Source organism: Capsicum annuum, chromosome 9 (assembly GCF_002878395.1).
Source record: "Capsicum annuum cultivar UCD-10X-F1 chromosome 9, UCD10Xv1.1, whole genome shotgun sequence".
Classification (NCBI taxonomy): domain Eukaryota; kingdom Viridiplantae; phylum Streptophyta; class Magnoliopsida; order Solanales; family Solanaceae; genus Capsicum; species Capsicum annuum.
In genome coordinates, this window is record NC_061119.1 from 80,990,893 (window position 1) to 81,009,028 (window position 18,136).

At 38.5% G+C, this 18,136-nt stretch overlaps 1 protein-coding gene across 2 annotated transcripts in view; it reads left to right on the forward strand.

Annotated features, from left to right (window-relative positions):
* LOC107842646 (N-terminal acetyltransferase B complex auxiliary subunit NAA25) overlaps window positions 1-18,090 on the forward strand; it is a gene marked incomplete at its 5' end in the record, with an annotated part of 73,398 nt that extends 55,308 nt beyond the window's left edge. The window contains 6 exon segments of one of the 2 annotated variants that reach the window (XR_007044882.1): window positions 1,337-1,456; window positions 5,399-5,537; window positions 5,694-5,734; window positions 15,867-16,130; window positions 16,319-16,389; window positions 17,215-17,349. Coding sequence is in view for 1 of the 2 variants with exons in the window: in XM_047396872.1 (XP_047252828.1) it covers window positions 1,337-1,456; window positions 5,399-5,537; window positions 5,694-5,734; window positions 15,867-16,130; window positions 17,215-17,904 (1,254 nt within the window). 2 annotated transcript variants of the gene reach the window in all.
* Between the last annotated feature and the right edge of the window lie 46 nt (window positions 18,091-18,136).

Below are 18,136 nucleotides of genomic sequence, written 5' to 3' on the forward strand. Positions count from 1 at the left end.
ATATGTGTGCTTTCCTCCGCTGTATATTCCTGCATTCCTGCTTTACTCTGTTTTATATTCCTTATGGGTGCCGTATTTATGTTATGTCATCTGCTTCTGTGCTGTACTATGTGTTTGTGTGATATCTCGTGACTTGAGCCGGGGGTCTTTCGGAAACAGCCTTTCTACTTCATCAGAGGTAGAGGTATGGACTGCGTACATCTTACCCCTCCCAGACCCCACTAAGTGGGAATACACTGGGTTTGTTGTTGTTGTTGTTGTACTCACAAATCAGAAGATGACACAATCAACAGATTGTACAGTCGCCGGAATTGACGCAGGACTGACTAAATTTTTTTAATATTTCTCACCTCGATGCTCTTATATCATGTGAGAAATAATGCGGAAAATATTATTATTAAATTGTGTATCTACATAATTACATTGAGCCCTATTTATAGACGCTACATTACAATCCTTTTCCTAGTAGGATTTTATGTCCTATTCCTACTCATATTCTAACAATAACTTTATATCGATTGCCTCTTAATAGGTAGGAAAACAAATGGTAGGATTCTGCTGCATGATGTAGGAATACCCGTAATGAGAAAATCTAGTTCCACTAATTGGTAAACTGTTCTTAGTTTAGTTCTTAATATTTCTTGAACTGTTTTTCTTGAGGTTTAGATGAGTAGATTAAGACTTATAATTCTAGATGCTTTAGCAAATCAATTTGGAGGGTGTAGCATGTGGCATCAAGTCTCACTGGGACTTCGTATTTGCTTTCTGTTGCTCTCAACATTAGTAGAGGGAAACTAGCCTCTTATTTTAAATGTAGGAATTCTGCTTTAATACTGGAAGTAGCCTTTTTGCTGAAGGTCAACCTGCTGTAGGTAGATGGCTAATCAGTGAACTTTTGAAGTACCTTTTTCCTAAAATGCTACATGAATTTTCTTACAATTGTTTGTACAGTCTGTCATCCTCTTCCTAAGTAAGTAAAATGAGTTTAAGTTGTTTTTAGTAGTTTTGAGAGTATTTTGTGTAGATGTGGTTGGATAGTTGCGTTTTCAACTGTTTGTCAACCTTTCCTCTGGTTATAATGAGTGAGGAAAGAGGCTAGCAGGAAGTTCTTTTTAACTGTTTCTGCACAAATTACTTCTTGCGATGTGAGTTCCAAGAGGCTTTTTGTTGGAGCAATTATTTAGTTTCTGGTTTAGAAGTTTACACTGCTTATCATAATCATTCTCTTTAGTATATCATTTGAAATAGTTCCCTTTGTTGAACAAAAGACTAAATAACTAAATCATATAATGAATTAGCACAATGGTAACAAAATCTTCATTTGCAAACTTTATAGGTTGTTGAGTTTGTTCAGTTCAAGGAGCGATTGCAACAATCAAGCCAGTATTTGATGGCAAAGATTGAAATACCCATTCTGCAGTTGAAGCAGAAAGCAAATAACATTGAAGAAGTGGAGGTAACCTTTTTCCTTGTCACTTTATGTTTCTCTACTGAGCAGTTCTTTTTGCATGTTCGTGTCTGCAATTGCTTCGAAATACATTTTAGCTCTAGGGTTATTGGATTGGACACTTGTGTCACCTAATCTTCACACGCCCCATTGATTGAATAAAGTGAAACTACTGATAGATTTGGTGAGTTTGAAACTATTGGTCAAAATATGCATACATTCTTCTCTTTCCCTCCAACTCTTTTCTTTGTTATTTTTTAAATTTTGCTTCAGTTGATAAATTAGATTACATAATTTTGTAAATAGCGCAACTAGATAATGATGATTCCACTAGATAACTTAGCTAACGTTGATTCCACTTTAAAAGAACAAGGGTGACATCAGAGTTGCAACAACTATAGGGGTATCAAGTTGTTGAGTCACACTATGAAGGTTTGGGAAAGGGTGGTAGAGTTGAGGTTGAGGAGGATCACGATATTTTTGAGAATCAGTTCGATTTCATGCTATGTTGCTCGACTACTGAGGCCATTCATCTCGTGCGAGATTAGTGGAGCAGTGGCAGTATAGGGAAAGGAAGGACCTTCACATAGTGTTTTGTCGATGTAGAGAAAGTGTATGGCAAAGTTTCCAAGGAGATGGTTCTTTGGAGGTGCTTAGAGGTGTTCTTGTGGCGTACGCTAGGTCGCGAAGACGTACGACAAAGTTCCCAAGGAGGTGGTTCTTTGGAGGTGCTTAGAGGTGTTCTTGTGGCATACACTAGGTCGATTAAGGACATGTACAACGGAGCGAAGACTCATGTGAGAACGGTTGGGGGAGATTCGGAACACTTTCCTGTTTTGACAGGGTTACACCAGGGGTCGAATCTTAGTCCATTTTTATTCGCTTTGGTAATGAATGTATTGACGCGACATATTCAAGGGTAGGTGCCTTGGTGTATGTTATTTGTAGATGATGTAGTTCTATTTAACTAGACTCGGAGAGCTGTTATGATAAGTCGGAGGTTTGGAGACAAACCCTAAAGTAAAGTGTTTTGGTTGAACAGAATCAAGATGGGATACTTGGAGTGCAAGTTTAGTGAGTTGACGCATGAGGCGGACGTGGTAGTGAAGTTGGGTTCGCAAGCCATTCGGAAGGGAGATAGTTTCAAGTATCTTGGGTCAATGATCCAAGGGAATAAAGAGATTGGTGAGGATGTCGCACGCCGTAATGGCGTAGGATGGATGAAATAGAGGCTCGCTTCGGGAGTCTTGTGTGACAAGAAGGTGCCACCTAAACTAAATGGCAAGTTCTACACAGTGGCAGGCCGATCGACTATGTTGTATGTAGCGGAATGCAGCCGATCATGAGCTCCCATATCCAAAAGTTAAAGGTGGCGGAGATAAGGATGTTGTGATGGATGTTTGGACTTACTAGGAGAGATAGGGTTAAGAATGAGATTATTCAGGACAAGGTGCGAGTGACTTTGGTTGAAGACAAAATGCGAGAAGTGAGGTTGAGATGGTTTGTAACCCCAGAATGTTTCAGTTTATGCTCCTACCTATTATTTGGATATACCAAGAAAGATGTATGGTCTAATGAAGCTACTATGAAATATTTACTCATGGGTGGGACAAGCTTTTCTATTCTGGTTCATGGTTTCTCTTGGCTATGGTTCATCCGAGGGAGAGATTGAGCTTCAAGAAATAGTAAACAGTCTTATCAATACACAAATGTATAACTTCCCAGGAATTTCTATTGCGCTCATATTCTTGCAAAGTCTCGGTATTTATTACTGATCAGAATTTGACCATAACGGAATTTCGGTCTATGCCGGCACCATAATATAAGATTGGGGAGGGAGATCAGAATTAGAAATTGATAGAAAAGCAAGGGTCCCAGTTCGGAGTTGCACGAGGTTGCCTATGGATAGTTTCAAGCGAGGTAGAGGTAGGTTTAAGAAATATGGTAGAGAGGTGATTAGACGTGACATAGAGCTGTTACAACTTACTTAGGACATGACCCTAAATAGAAAGTTATGGAGGACGTGTATTAGGGTAGAAGGTTAGTAGGTGGGAGTGCGTCCTTGCTAATGGGTAGGTGTGCTTTGTTTGTAGCCGTGCTAGTGGTCGTATATGTGTGTCTGGTAGTTTCCTGTTCGTGGTGTCTTTTAACTACTCAGTGGGTGTCTTGTTTCCATTATTATCTATTGGTGTGTTATTCCTTTTGTTTTTGGTTTTACTATGTCTTTTTACAGTTTTGTGTCCTGAATCGGGGGTCTATCAGAAACAACCTCTCGACCTTATCCAAGGTAGTGTAGTGGTATAGACTGTATACACTTACCCTCCCAGACCCTACTTTGTGGGAATATACTGGGTATGTTGTTGTAGGAAATAACGCTTATGGTTTTTGTTGAATAGGTATTAGAATCTTTGAGAAGAATGTCAAAGCCATATGTGTTATAGCTGGTAATTTTGATGGATCTTAATAATTTTACTTTTCCCAGCAAGGTGTAGGGGGCATTTATGTCTTTGTCTCGCTACGAGTCTCAAACCCTTAGTAGGTTGTAATTATCCAAATAACACTTAAAGATGAGCATGAGGGCATTTATGTCTTCCATTGATTTTTATTATGAGTTAAGCCTTGGAAACAGCCTCTGGCAGAAATGCAAGGTAAGGCTGCGTACGATACACCCTTGTGGTGGGGCCCTTCCCCGGACACCGCGCATAGCCATAGCTTTAGTGCACCGAGCTGTCCTTTTTTTATAGTATCAGACCATTGAACTAGCTGAAGACTTCTGGCTATTTAATCTACCATTAAGCTCAAGGATTTCATCAAATCCCTAATTCCCTCCTCCCTCTGCGTTTATCTCTCATTATGCTCCCTGATTAAACTCCAGCAGCCCAGTTCTCAGTTTCTTCTCTATCCCTCGTCAGTCTTCTTTTAGGAGCATTCCTGCTAAACGTTTCAGGAACATAACAATTCTGATGCCACGGTAAGGTAAGGACATGATGAGTTCTTCTGGAAATTGAATTCTTGCTTGATTTCCAGACGAACAACGATGTGATAAATAGTGAGTATTGCTGGGTTTGGTGAAAATAAATAATAATGACAAATTATTAACCTAAAAGATACGGATATTCTATTTGATACTGCATTTGTTCAATATGATCGAAGAGAAATATTAAAGCCGACATTGATGAATACATTTAAATTCTTTCTGAAAAATTTGATTAGAACAATTGTTGGGCATATGAGGTCAGAAGGCAAAGAAAATATTATGTACGCCGTAAGCTGATCCAAAAATTAGAGGCACTAAAAGCTTAGTAAATTAAGAAAATCATACACGCTCAGAGGTTTTGCTCCCAGTTGCCTGAAGTGTTATAGAGAGAGGTTTGAGATAACGTCTCTGGGATGCAGGTGAAAATTGGGGAAATTGGGTTGAGGACAAAAATACCCTCATCTTTAATGTGCTGGCATGTACTATGTGTGTGTGTTTGTGAGATAGGTAGGTATACAGGCTTGTGCTTCTGTAACTGAAAACTTGCGGGGTGGGGTGAGGTGTTTAAATTGTATTCTACTGTTAATGTTTCAGTGACAAATTTTCATCTTGGGATTGCTTAAGGTATTGTAGAAAGTTTTAAACAAGGAGTTCAGTTTCTTGAACTCTCAGGTAAAATTGGAAGCAAGTCATTGACCTTCAATGACGAGTTGCAGCTGCGGCCCTGGTGGACGCCAACACATGTTAATTTTTTATTATTTTTTTTGTGTGTGAGAGATAGGAAGGTCTACACGCTTGTGCTTCCGTAACTGAAAACTTGCTGGGTGGGGTGAGGTGGTTAAATTGTATTGTGTGTGTGAGAGAGAGAGAGATAGGAAGGTATACACTCTTATACATCTGTAACTGAAAAGGTGTGTAAATTTTATTCTACTGTTAATGTTTCAGTGACAAATTTTCATCTTGGAATTGCTTAGGGTATTCTAGAATGTTCGAAACAAGGAGTTCAGTTTCTTGAACTGTCAGATGAAATTGGAAGCAAACCATTGACCTTCAATGAAGAATTGCAGCTGCGGCCCTGGTGGACACCAACGTATGATAAAAATTATCTTTTGGGTTAGTATATGATGCACCTGTTCGTATGGTTTTGACAATTTTATGTTATTTGTGTAGTGCAGATAAATTTTGATCAGCCTTCCTGTAGTACATTTTCTTTCCAGAGTTTACTGCATATGTAGTGTCTTTAAAATGACTGGTCGTCTTTATGTGCAGAGCCATTTGAAGGAGTATCTTATTGCACCGGACAAACCTTGGTATGATTTTTGTCTTTGATATTGTACACACTATTTTGATGTTTATTCAACAAGAGTACATGGTATAGTTCATTTCAAGATTAAATTTTTTGAAGTTGTGTCAAGATTCTTTTTCTTTGATAACCGTGGTGTCTGGGCCAGCTTGCACGCACCTTGGCTAATTTCACGTGATGCCTGCAACCTCCACTAGCAACAGCTACAGGTAACTCTAACCACCAAGGCTAGGACAGAAGGGAAAAAAATCACCCTAGTATTTTTGTCTTTGTAGATATTTGAACCTGAGACCTCATGGATCTCAACCCACTTGATTGACCACTATCCACACCCTTGGGTGTCTTTTCTGTCAAGATTAATTTAATTGTAGGGATAATTTTAGAGACCTTCCGCCAGGTTGATTTTTTTTTTTTTTCTTTTTTTTTGAGACAGTTACAATTTGTATATATTTATCAATACAACACCTAGGTTGTGTTGGAACCATATTTACATGTGAAAAAAGAAGAAAAACTGCTCCATTAACCTAACAAAAAACTTGGGTGTAGTCACTGAAGAAAAAAAAGTCAAAGCAGTTCAACTTAATCCTCTATGCATCTCTGGTTAGCTCAAGAAAAAAAAGTTGAAAGCAGTTCTACTTAATCCTCTGAGCTGAACTGCTAATGTCTTCAAAGAATCTGGAATTTCTCTTTCCAGTCTGTCCAGTGTCCACCAAATGCAGGGTGGGGCAATCCTCGATCTATCTCTGTGTGTCTTGTACCTGCTTCTTCCCAGCTGAGCAAGACCTCAATAATCTTTCTTGGCATTTTCTGAACAGTATCTCTGAGGTTAATGAAGATCTTCCATAGCATGTCTGTGATCTTGCAGTCACTGTTATCAAAAGCGAAAAGCACAAAAAATCTCTAAGGTCTGTCGAGGTTTAAAGTGCAAATAAAAGCTTGAGCTTCAATTAAAAAAGGCTCAAAGGGAGAAAAATACAAAATATATATGTTTAATCCAAGACTATTAATTATAAGCCTGAATGACAAATATATATGAACAAGGAAATTGAAAAACAATTATGATAAAGTAAACTATTAATTGTTTAGTGTCGCCAAAGGAAAAGTATGCCTTAGAAACTTGATGACAACGGTGAACCGCACATAAAGCGAGGCGAAGTGCTCAACACGTTTTGAGCCTCAATTCAGGGCTTAAGCGTGCCTTTGATAACACTGCTTGCAGTTTAGGAATAGATGGCCGACTGTTTTCAGCTAATTCACCACGTGTAGCACTTTGAGCAGAGATTGATTTTTCTCTTGCTAAGGTTGTCATGTGTCAGCACCGCTTCCCAGGCTAACAAAACAGTTTAAACATGCTACCTTGTAGGGTATCATAACTTTTCATATGTTCTTCCGTGACCAGTTGTCCATTTGCCGAATGTCTCTATTAACTTATAAGCTTGTTAGAATATGAGTAGGAATAGGAATAATATATAGAATCCTATTAGAATGTAGTGTCTATAAATAGGATCTTAGTGTAATAATGTAGTTATAACAATCCAATAATATTTTTCTCCTATATTTCTCACATGATATCAGAGCCTCTACTATCTTGGTAGAGAATCAAAGAGTTTTCGCTGTCGGTGGGCGGCTATAACCCATAGATGCTGCCCGTCTGGCCAATGATCATGTTACCAAAGATTGGGCCACCATGCTTCTTTGCGATTACTACTTTCTCACATCTTTGCGTAGCACCGTGCATCTTTTCGGTGACTACATTATATCTATTTTTCGTAGCACCGTGCATCTTTTTGAGGTGACTACTTTCTCATAACTGATTTGCGTAGCACCGTGCATCTTTTTGGGCTATTTTCTCATATCTGAGTTGCATAGCACCATGCGTCTTTTCGGTGACTCCTCAGATCTGATTTGCATAGTTCTTTGCGTCTTTCCAGGGACTCCTTAGATCTGATTTATGTAGGGTCGTGCCATTTTTCCTACGCTATGCATATAATTTCTTTTTTTTAGTAGGGTTGTGCCATCATTCCTACCCACCCATATAATTTCTCTTTTTCCGTAGGGGGTGTCGTCATTTCGAGCCTACCTATATTTTTTTCTTTTTCAGTAGGGTCGTGTTGTCATTCCGACCCTACCCATATAATTTCAATTTTTCAGTAGGGCCGTGCCATCTTTCCCACTCCACCCATATAATTTTTTCGGATATTGTGACCACTTTTCAGCGCTCAAATCTAATAATCCAACGCGTAAGCATGTTTCTACCAGTTTTTTGGTAACTTTCTTGTTCAAGATCTACTCATCTATTGATTTCAAGATGACCCATATATTTTATGCCAGTTTTTGGCAATTTTTTGATCGACGTTCCGGCGACGTTTACTACTTTTTTGACTACTTTTTCAGTTTGTTCCTTTTCAATTGTGGTCTTCGAAGCGTCTTTTGCTGTCCTTATTAGTTTTCTTGTAGATATTTTCACCAAGTTCCTCACGGATTCGCGTATTAATTTCATCTATAACAAGCTTGGTACATATGCCTTATATGCAACAACTTGAGGGGTGGTGTTAAAATATGAGTAGGAATAAGATTAATATATAAAATCCTACTTGGAATGTAGTGTTTATAAATAAGGTCTCTGTGTAATAATATAGTTGCAATAATTCAATAATATTTTTCTGCTATATTTCTCACAAAGCTAAACCAACTCCGAAGCATCCTCTTTTGTATATTTCCACCAAAGGCTATCTGAACCGTCCTGTGTGCCTCTGAATTATTTCAGGGTTCTGAACAACTCTACTAATGCATTCACTTCGCAATCTTTTAGGTTTCTTTGGAACCAGAAGTTCAATCCCCGTGTTGACCATGGTATTTATTATCTTCTCATGCTATAGATCCAGGCAATATATCTTTGGAAAGAGATCTTTTAGGCAAGGGTTGACAAGCCGTTTATCCTCCCAAAAGATGTTGAGCAACCATTAACTACCCTGATAGAGGTGCGGGCCTTCATCAGATGCCAATGTGTTCTTATCGCTCTCCATAAGCTTACTCTATAGGAGGGGGGGGGGGGGTTTCTTATCCTCTCCATATTTAGCTTGAGGCTCCTGAGAATATCTTCACAACCATTTCACTTTGAGTTCTTTATTCTACATTTTAAGTTCCTGCTGCCTAACCCACCCTGTTTCTTCTCATGCATCTCCTTGCACCATTTAACTAAATATAACTCCTTGTGATGCATTATTGAAACTAGAACTTAAAGAAACCTTGACTAATAACAAGAAATTAAATAATAGAAGATTAGACACAAAAAAGAAAATCAAAAGCAACAGAAGAATATATTAAAATTTAAGACTTCTTTCAATTAATCCAAAGAAAGTGCCTAAGCTATGATGAAAACCAACAAGGGAATTGATTCACCTTGCAACCTCTATTTATAAACACGGATCACCAAAAGCTTTACCAAGCTCAGTCTCTAAAAGAGAAGACAAGTGCAATATCATAAAAATCTAAGAAAGAAATAACTAAAGCAAATATATAGTCAAGTTATTTTTACAATATTACCCTTATTGAAATGAGGACCTTCTTTTGTCTTCTTTAGGCTTGGGCTTATATTTCAAAAATAGACTCTTCCCAAGCATAGCCCCATGGACTCCTCGAGATGGAACCATTGTAAGCTCCATCACATCTCTCTTTTCAAATAGACCTTGCCATGTATGAAGCTCGTAAATAGCCTTGATGTGACTTGGGTGGCATCATTCTCCCTTGCTTGAGGTGAATTTGTCCTCAAATTGAAGCCATCATCATCACGAACAGCAAAAGAAGAGAGGTCTGACACGTTGAATATGTTGTGGACTTTATATTTCGGAGGTAGATCAACCTTAAAGTGTAAAGAATGGATCTTGGGCCTGACTCAAACCTCAAAAGTTAGCTCATGAGGGGAGGATTGTCCAAGTACAGATAAGAAGACCAATTACCCATCCATTTTTCAATGTGGGATACTTAACACTCCCCCTCACGCCCAGGCCTTGTTAACTGCAGCGTGGACAACATAATATGGGGGCCCAACATCGGTGAACAAAGAGTTGGGATGGGCTTGACTCGGATACCATGTAAAGAATGGATCTTGGGCCTAACTTAACCTCAAAAGCTAGCTCATGAGGGTAGGATTGTCCAAGTCCATATAAGGAGACCAATTACCCATCCATTTTTTGATGTGGGATACTTAACAGGAAGCATTATCATTGAGCCTTTCAAGGACTTGAAAAGTTCCATCTCCTTGGGGTAGTAACTTTCACTTCTTTTAGTTAGGAATCTCTCCTTGCAAAAATGAATCCACACCCGATCTCCCGATTGAAACACAATTTTCTTTCTTCCCTTGTTTGCCTTTTTAGCCGTGTCTCGATTCTTCTTCTCAATTTGGATCCACACCTTTTCTTGTAACTTCTTCATGGCTTTGGCCATTGTGTTACCATCTAAACTCAAAACAATATCTTGAGGCAAAGTGGTGAGATCTAAAGGGGTTAGTGGATTATAACCATAAACAATCTCAAAAAGGAGCCATGCCAATAGGACTATGAATAACTCTATTGTGTGCAAATTCTTCTAAAGGCAAATTTTCCTCCCAAGTTGTCAATTTTCCTTTGACCATGGCCCTAAGTTTTGAACCGTAAGTTCTATTTACCACTTCGGTTTGACCATCGATTTGTGGGTTACTAGAGGTAGAAGATAACAATCTCATCCAAGACGACCCCATAATGCCTTCCAAAAGTGGTTATGAAACTTGAAGTCCCTATCACTTACGATGGTCTTGGGTATACCATGCTATTTAACTACATTCTCAATAAATACAGAGGCGACATGAGAGGCCTCATCACATTTATTACATGTATGAAATGAGCCATTTTAGAGAATCAGTCAACCACCACAAAAGTCAACCACCACAAAAATACTCTCTTTTCCTCGATTAGTTCTTGATAAACCCAATATAAAATCCATGGAAATGTCTAACCAAGGCCTTTGAGGGGTGGGAAGAGGGGTATATAAACCTTAGGGAAGAAGCCTAGATTTAGCACTCTACACTCAACTCATTGGCCTTTGGTAACATCGGATCACATTTTTGGCCAATATAATTGCTCTTTAAGAGTTTCCAAGGTCTTATCAATACCAAAATAACCCATCAATCCCCCATAATATGCCCCCCTCACAAGGAGTTCCTTCCATGAGCTCATGGCATATAAAGTCTCTTGTCTTTGAACAAAAAACCACCAAATTTTGAAAAGGGAATAGAAGATATTTTCCTTGCCCACCTTTCCCTTTTCCATTTTTCGCAATCTAGAAAGATTTTTGCTAAGTAGGGGTCCCTGCGATACCATGTCTTTAAGCATTCAAAACCCATCAATTTGGAAGACAATAGTGTTAACTAAAACATGTTTCCTTGATAAGGCATCGACATCCACATCTCCTTTCCCTTCTTGTATTTACATAGGGAAAAGTTTCAAGGACTCAATCCATTTGTCATGCCTTTTGCTAAACTTTTCTCGAGCCCGAATATGCTTCAATGACTTATGATCGATCCGAATGATAAATTCTTTGGGCCACAAGTAATGTTGTCAATTGGCCAATGCCGTAATCAAGGGGAAAAGGTCAAATTTACCCCTCTATTGTGGAAAATTGGGTAAATATACCCTTCTTCATACTTTGATGTCAAATTTACCCTCTCTGTCATACTTTGGGGCCAAATTTACCCCCTCTACTTTGGAAAATGGCTAAATGTACCCTTCATCATATTTTAGGGAAAAAATTACCCTCGTTAAGAAACTTTTCACATGTACCATTCCTTTAACCGAAAAGCCCAAATCAACGTTAAATTGGTCACTTTTTTAAAATAAAACACAACCTAATCTAACCTGCCCGGCCCAACCCACAAAAAAATACACAAACAAATATATCCCTCCTTAATTGGTCGAATTTTCCCAACAAACAAATATATTTCTCTTTCAACGTGCAGCGATGGTAGGTTGTTTACAAATGAACAAAAGTAAAATGAAATGGTATAACGCAGAAGCATGGAATTGGAGAAAATGTCTTCAGAAACTTTACTCCTATTCCAATAATGTTCAAATTTCAAAATTTGGGATGCAATTCTATTTGCATCTAGATTCTAGAATCAATGGATAAGTTTTCTAAGAAAATGACATGATGAAAAATTTGTTTAAATCCAAATTGTATATAAAGACATAAGAATGAAGAAATGTCACAATTGGCACATACAGAGGCCTCTTAACTCAATCATCCAGTGAAATACCTAGTGGGCCTAATATGTTGGATTTGACTGCCAAGTGTAATTTTTCACGAGCTCTGCACTGATGCAGATTCATGAACTGAGGAAGGAATATATTTGTTTGGGTTTGCACTGATGCAGATTCATTTTCCATGAGTTATGCACTAATAAATATTCAGTGGCTTAGTCTTGTGGGAAAATTTGACCAACAAAATTGAGGGGGTACATGTGACAAGTTTTTTAACAATGAGGGTAAATTTGACCTCGAAGTATGACATCAAGGGTAAATTTGGCCCCAAAGTATGATGAAGGGTATATTTGGTCAATTTTTCAAAGTAGAGGGGTAAATTTGACCCTTTTCCTGCTAATCAAACATACAATTCAAGATCATCAGTAGAATAGGTCAAGGTTGCACCTTTTAGCTTTTCACTAAAGTAAGCAATGAACTTTTGGTCTTGCATTAAGGCTACAATGCTTACTTTACTAGCATCATATTTCACTTCAAACATTTTCCAAAAATCGGGCAACTGGAACCAAGGACCGGAGCTAAGCATTGATTTCAAGGTTTCAAAGGCCTTTGCTTGCTCATCACCCCCACTTAAAAGGCTTATCCTTTCGGATTAGCTTCGTCAAGGGAGCGGCTATGGTACTAAATCCTTTGACAAACCCCAAAAGTTAGCTCATAAGGTGTTTGATTGCTCAAGAATATATTTATAAGGAAACAGTAATTCGTTCTTTCAACCAATGTAGAATACTCTCTAATGTTTTTTATTGGCGGTGTTGGGGTTCAGTTTGTGAGGAACTGGATTAATTTATTGGGTACATGGTACCTCCCGCCAGTACAGGTACCAAGTAACTCCACCTACCTTGCTTAAGGCGATGAAGAAATTACTTAAACGTTTTCTTTTTGTCTTTGCTGAGATTTGCACCCTAATCTCCATGATTTTCCTCCCAAGTTTCGATTTGATGTATGTCATGTGATTTTAAGAGCTGAAAAGGTAAATGGAATGAATGGGAACATAAATGTAGGATAACAATAACTTCAGTGTGTTATATTATGTAAGTCCCTCCAAGGTAATACCCTTTGTCTGTTATATTTGTTAATGAAAAATATTTCCTTAAGTTAATATTGCACATTAATGTACGATATGATAAGCAGGAGGTGCAGTAGAATTAACATATCCAACATTACATGTCGCTAGGAGTTGGTTTTCATAATGAGGAATAATGCTTAAATAAAGAGATTTGAGGAAGCAAAATGAAATATTTGATTCCTATGCTTCTTGGTGGACTTTTGTGAATATTTATACACCTAGTTCACATATGCCTTCCAACAATGATTGCTGTCTCTACCAAAAAATAGTTCATATGGTTCGGGCATGTGAAAGAAGAGGTGCACGTATGCTCCAGTAAGGAGTTGTGCGAGATTGACTATTGGAGGTTTTAGTCAGTGTTATCAAAAAGTAAATAGCACAAAAAACCTCTAAGGTCTGTTGGGGCTTTAAGCGCTAGACGCGAATAAAGTGTGGACTTTAATGAAAAAAAACACAAAGGGAGAAAAATATACAAATACATATGTTTAGTCCAAGATTTAATAATTATCCGAATGAATGACAAATATATGAATAACAACAACAACAACAACAAACCCAGTGTATTCCCACTTAGTGGGGTCTGGGGGGGTAAGATGTACGCAGTCCATACCTCTACCTCTGATGAAGTAGAAAGGCTATTTCCGAAAGACCCCCGGCTCAGGCACAAGATATCACACAAACACATAGTAAAGCACAGAAGCAGATGACAATAATATAAATAAGGCACCCATACGGAATATAAAACAGAGGAAAGCAGAGGAAAGCACACAGATTCGTAATAAGCATGGAACACTGAATACGGAATCATAACAGGAATAAAAAAATAAAAAACCCCCACCAAGTAATTCCCTACACTAGCGACCCAATCTGGCCCTACTCTTCTGCCGTAATTCGCCTCTTCCAGACCTTCCTATCTAGGGTCATGTCCTCGGTGAGCTGTAACTGTTCCATGTCCCGCCTAATCACCTTACCCCAGTACTTCTTCGGCCTACCCCTACCCCGCCTAAAACCATCCAACGCTAGCCTCTCACACCTACGGACCGGGGCATCCATGCCCCTCCTCTTCACGTGTCCGAACCATCTCAATCGTGCTTCCCGCATCTTACACTCCACTGAAGTCACACCAACCTTCTCCCGGATAGTCTCATTCCGAACTCTATCCCTTCGAGTCAGTCCACACATCCAGCGCAACATCCGCATTTCTGCCACCTTCATTTTTTGGATGTGGGAGTTCTTAACTGGCCAACACTCCGCTCCATACAGCAAGGCCGGACGGACTACCACCCTATAGAATTTGCCTTTAAGCTTGGGCGGCACCTTCTTATCACACAGCACCCCCGACGCGAGTTTCCACTTCATCCATCCCGCCCCAATACGGTGCGAGACATCCTCGTCAATCTCACCGTTACTCTGAATAAAGAAATTGAAAATAATTACGATAACGTGAAATATCAATTGTTTAGTGTCGGCCTCTTTAGAAGAGGCTCATTGACAAGGAAAAGTATGCCTTAAAAAATTGATGACGACACTGAAGTGCATATTAAATGAGGCAACGCACTCAACACATTTTGAACGTCGCTTTAGGGCTTAAGCGCACCTTTGATGACATTGGTTTAGTAAATAAAGTGGTAGGTCGAAGAAAAACTGGGGAGAAGTAATTAGACATGACAAGACTCAACACATATTCAGATTACTGAGGACATGACCCTATATAGGAAAATATGGAGGACGAGAATTAGGGTAGAAGTGTAGAAGTAAGCCGAGTGTGGTCAATACTTTTATGTGGGAGATGGAGGGGGTTCGTCTCCTCATTTTCTCCCTATTTAGTAGTATCAGTTGGTAGTTGGTAGTCACATCGTATGTTATCCAATTTTCACTATTACCCTGCTGCTTCATTTGTGCTGTATCTTGCTATTTTGCTGCTAATATTTTCCTTTCAATCATGTTTTGATTACACTACTTTTGAGCCAAGGGTCTATTGGGAATAACCTTTCTACTCCACAAAGGCTCTGCGTATATCTTACCCTCCCCAGAACCCATTTGTGGTCTCATACTAGGTAAGTAGTTCATGAGGTTTCAAATCCAGAGAAAAAAACACTAGGTAATTTCCTCCCATTTGCCTAACTTTTGGTGGACAATTACCTGGTACCTATATTGGTGGGATTTAGCAGGTACCGAAGGGAATAATTTAGATGTCTGTTAGTTGGCATGGACGCCATCATTACTAAATAAAAAGAAAAAGGGAGAAAGTAGTTAATGAACTTGCTTTACTTTTTCATGTTAACATAAGCTTAAGATGGCTGTTGGATAGGGGGAACATACTAGTCATTGGCCATACTAGATAGCTAAGTAGTAGGGCACTAAAACAACATTTGACTGTTACCTGGTACAACTTGAAATTCTAGATATTTTTAGCATTTGTCAGAGAATTAAACCAACAGAGTCAGTTTTCTTAGTTCCCGTGGAATCTGGAGTTGAGTTGGCTGATTGAAGGTTATGCATCACATCATTCATGTAATTCTATATGTATAATTGAACTTTTCTTTGTTACGGTTTGGAACGGCATGACAACAGTTCGATCACTGAAGTAGGCTCATTAATTTGAGCCGGATTCTGGTGGACATCAGGATTTTGAGATTGTCCCTGTTAAATTCTCTCATTGTTAATGGTTTTTGATGATTCTTTCTTTCATGTACGAAATTCTTGCAGAACCTCTCCTTAATGTTAAGCTTGTGGAAAAAATTCCTTACTTTGTAATTGCTTTTACGCTTCCATTGCAGGATGATCAAATCAAAGAGTCTCAAGCTAAAGTGGTTAAAACAATTGAAAAGAGGTCCCTTTTGCCAAGAATTGTCTATCTCTCAATTCAGTGTGCTTCATCATCTGTCAAGGGAAGTGTTGAAGCAAATGGTTCTGTCTTGGACCCCAATCTATCATCGGAGCTGAGATTATTACTTGGGCGGTATGCCAATATCTTGGGATTTTCCTTCCAAGATGCTATAGAGCTGGCTTTTGATATTTCGAGTGGCCTTAAGGATGCAGAGGTAAATTCTTTTGTGTTCGTAGATGCTCCCAAAGTTATACATTTTTTGCTTGTAAAGTACTTTTCATTCTCTGTTTCTTGCTTCAGTTTTGATAAATACAAGCATACTTTTGGAGCCCTTATCATGAATTTTTTTGGTCGTTATTTCTTATCTCTTCACGTCATTGTAATGGCTGGATGGTCTTCAAGGAGAATTGGAATTCCTAACTGTACATGTTCAATGGAAAGTTGGCATTTCACTGAAGAAATGAACAAGGAAGGTGCATTACTGCATTCCTCAAATTGAAATTTCTGAAGTTACAACTACTGAGGTTTCATAGAGGCTTTGGGCATTGAATAACCTTTGTTCTTTGTTCGGTGACATTAACTTTTAGTAACAATACCTTGGTTTATTAACGTATAAAAGCTAGAGGTTAGTTCCATAACAGCATTTTCAACATTTCGCTTTTTCAGTTTGTTTTCTTCATAATGTTTGAATGGGGATGGAGTAAACCAGAAATTTTCAGTTGTTTTGAAGTGTCTCTAGGGTGCATGTTCTTGGGAGCATAAAGTAGAGAATCTTGGGAGCTAATACTTGAGAATTCAAACTTAAATTCTGGGGATAAATCTCACGTAGTATATACATCACTTATAAATGGACAATGAAAAGGTTAAAGCTTATGATTAATTAACAGCTTAGATATATACCATATTGAAACTGATTTCAAAGGAGAGAACTATGCAATAAGGCCTGGCCATATCAAGTACTCAGGTTTGTGGCGGGAGAGGCTTCCTGTTGAAGCAAAGTTGGTCGATTTAGGTTACTATGCCCTTGTAATTCAAAGCTGCAAAAAACGCATAAGTTGCATATTGTTCCAGTTGTACAGTTGGAAGTACAAGAGAAAAGAACTGCTTATATCAATTGTAGGAGAATTTTCATGTTGTGTTTGAAGGATAACCATTTATTCTTCGATGCTATCTTAGACATAAAGGAACTGCTCAAAACTATTGTCCCAAAACTTGCATTATTTACTGCCTGGTGTCAGCTGTTAAACTGTCAGTTTTGTGATGCTAAATTTTTATAAATTTCACATTCTTCCATGCAGGCATGGAGCTGCAATCTGACTGATTGGATGAACTTTCTTGTATTTTTAAATGCTTGGAATCTTTATTCTCATGAAGTAGATAGAGATTCAAATAAGCATGGTACTACATGGCTTCTTGTGAATTTAATTCTTAAGAAGTATATCCTGGATAAAGTCAGATCGATGGGACCACTAGAGTCATCACCTGGATGTGATCTTCCTCATCTGGTGCTACTGGTAACTGAACCTTTAGCTTGGCATATTATGGTGATTCAGTCTTGTGCCAGGTTGTTATTGCCTTCAGGAAAGAGAAAAAAGAAAGGTGGACCTTCAGAGCACTGTAATGTTGAGTTGTCTCAAGAAGTACAGGATTCAATCCGTTCTGTATGTGAGGTTATAGAGCTGGTTAGACAATGGCTAAATCAACAAATAGGCAAGTCGGACAATGACAAATCGGAAATTATACTTTCATCACTCCAAAAAGATGGAGAGTTGGGACCCGGGAAGGTGTACCGAGTTCTTGGAACTTTAACCTCGTCCCCAACAATTGATAAGGGCCTTGGTGATCGGATCACTCGAGCATTGCAGTCTTGGAGTCCTGCTGATATTACTGGAAGAATCATTACTAGTCAGCGCACTGCTTTATCTAATTTTCTCAGGATTTGTGATTCTAAAATAAAATCATTAGAGGAACTGAAAGCTCATTTATAGCTAGTGGATTTTCTGTGAGTTGCGGGAAATTGTTCAGAGTGATTTACTTTGTTTTTCTAGGTATTATTTTTTCCCAGTTTTTTTCCAGTTCGACTTATCTCATCCAACGTCGCTGTTGTACTCCGTCCAAATTTTCCTTTTATGTTTTAGTTATGTACAATAAACATGAAATTTATTTTTCGAGTATCTGATTCCCTTTACCGGTTTGTAATGTTCTGTTTTCATACAAGGA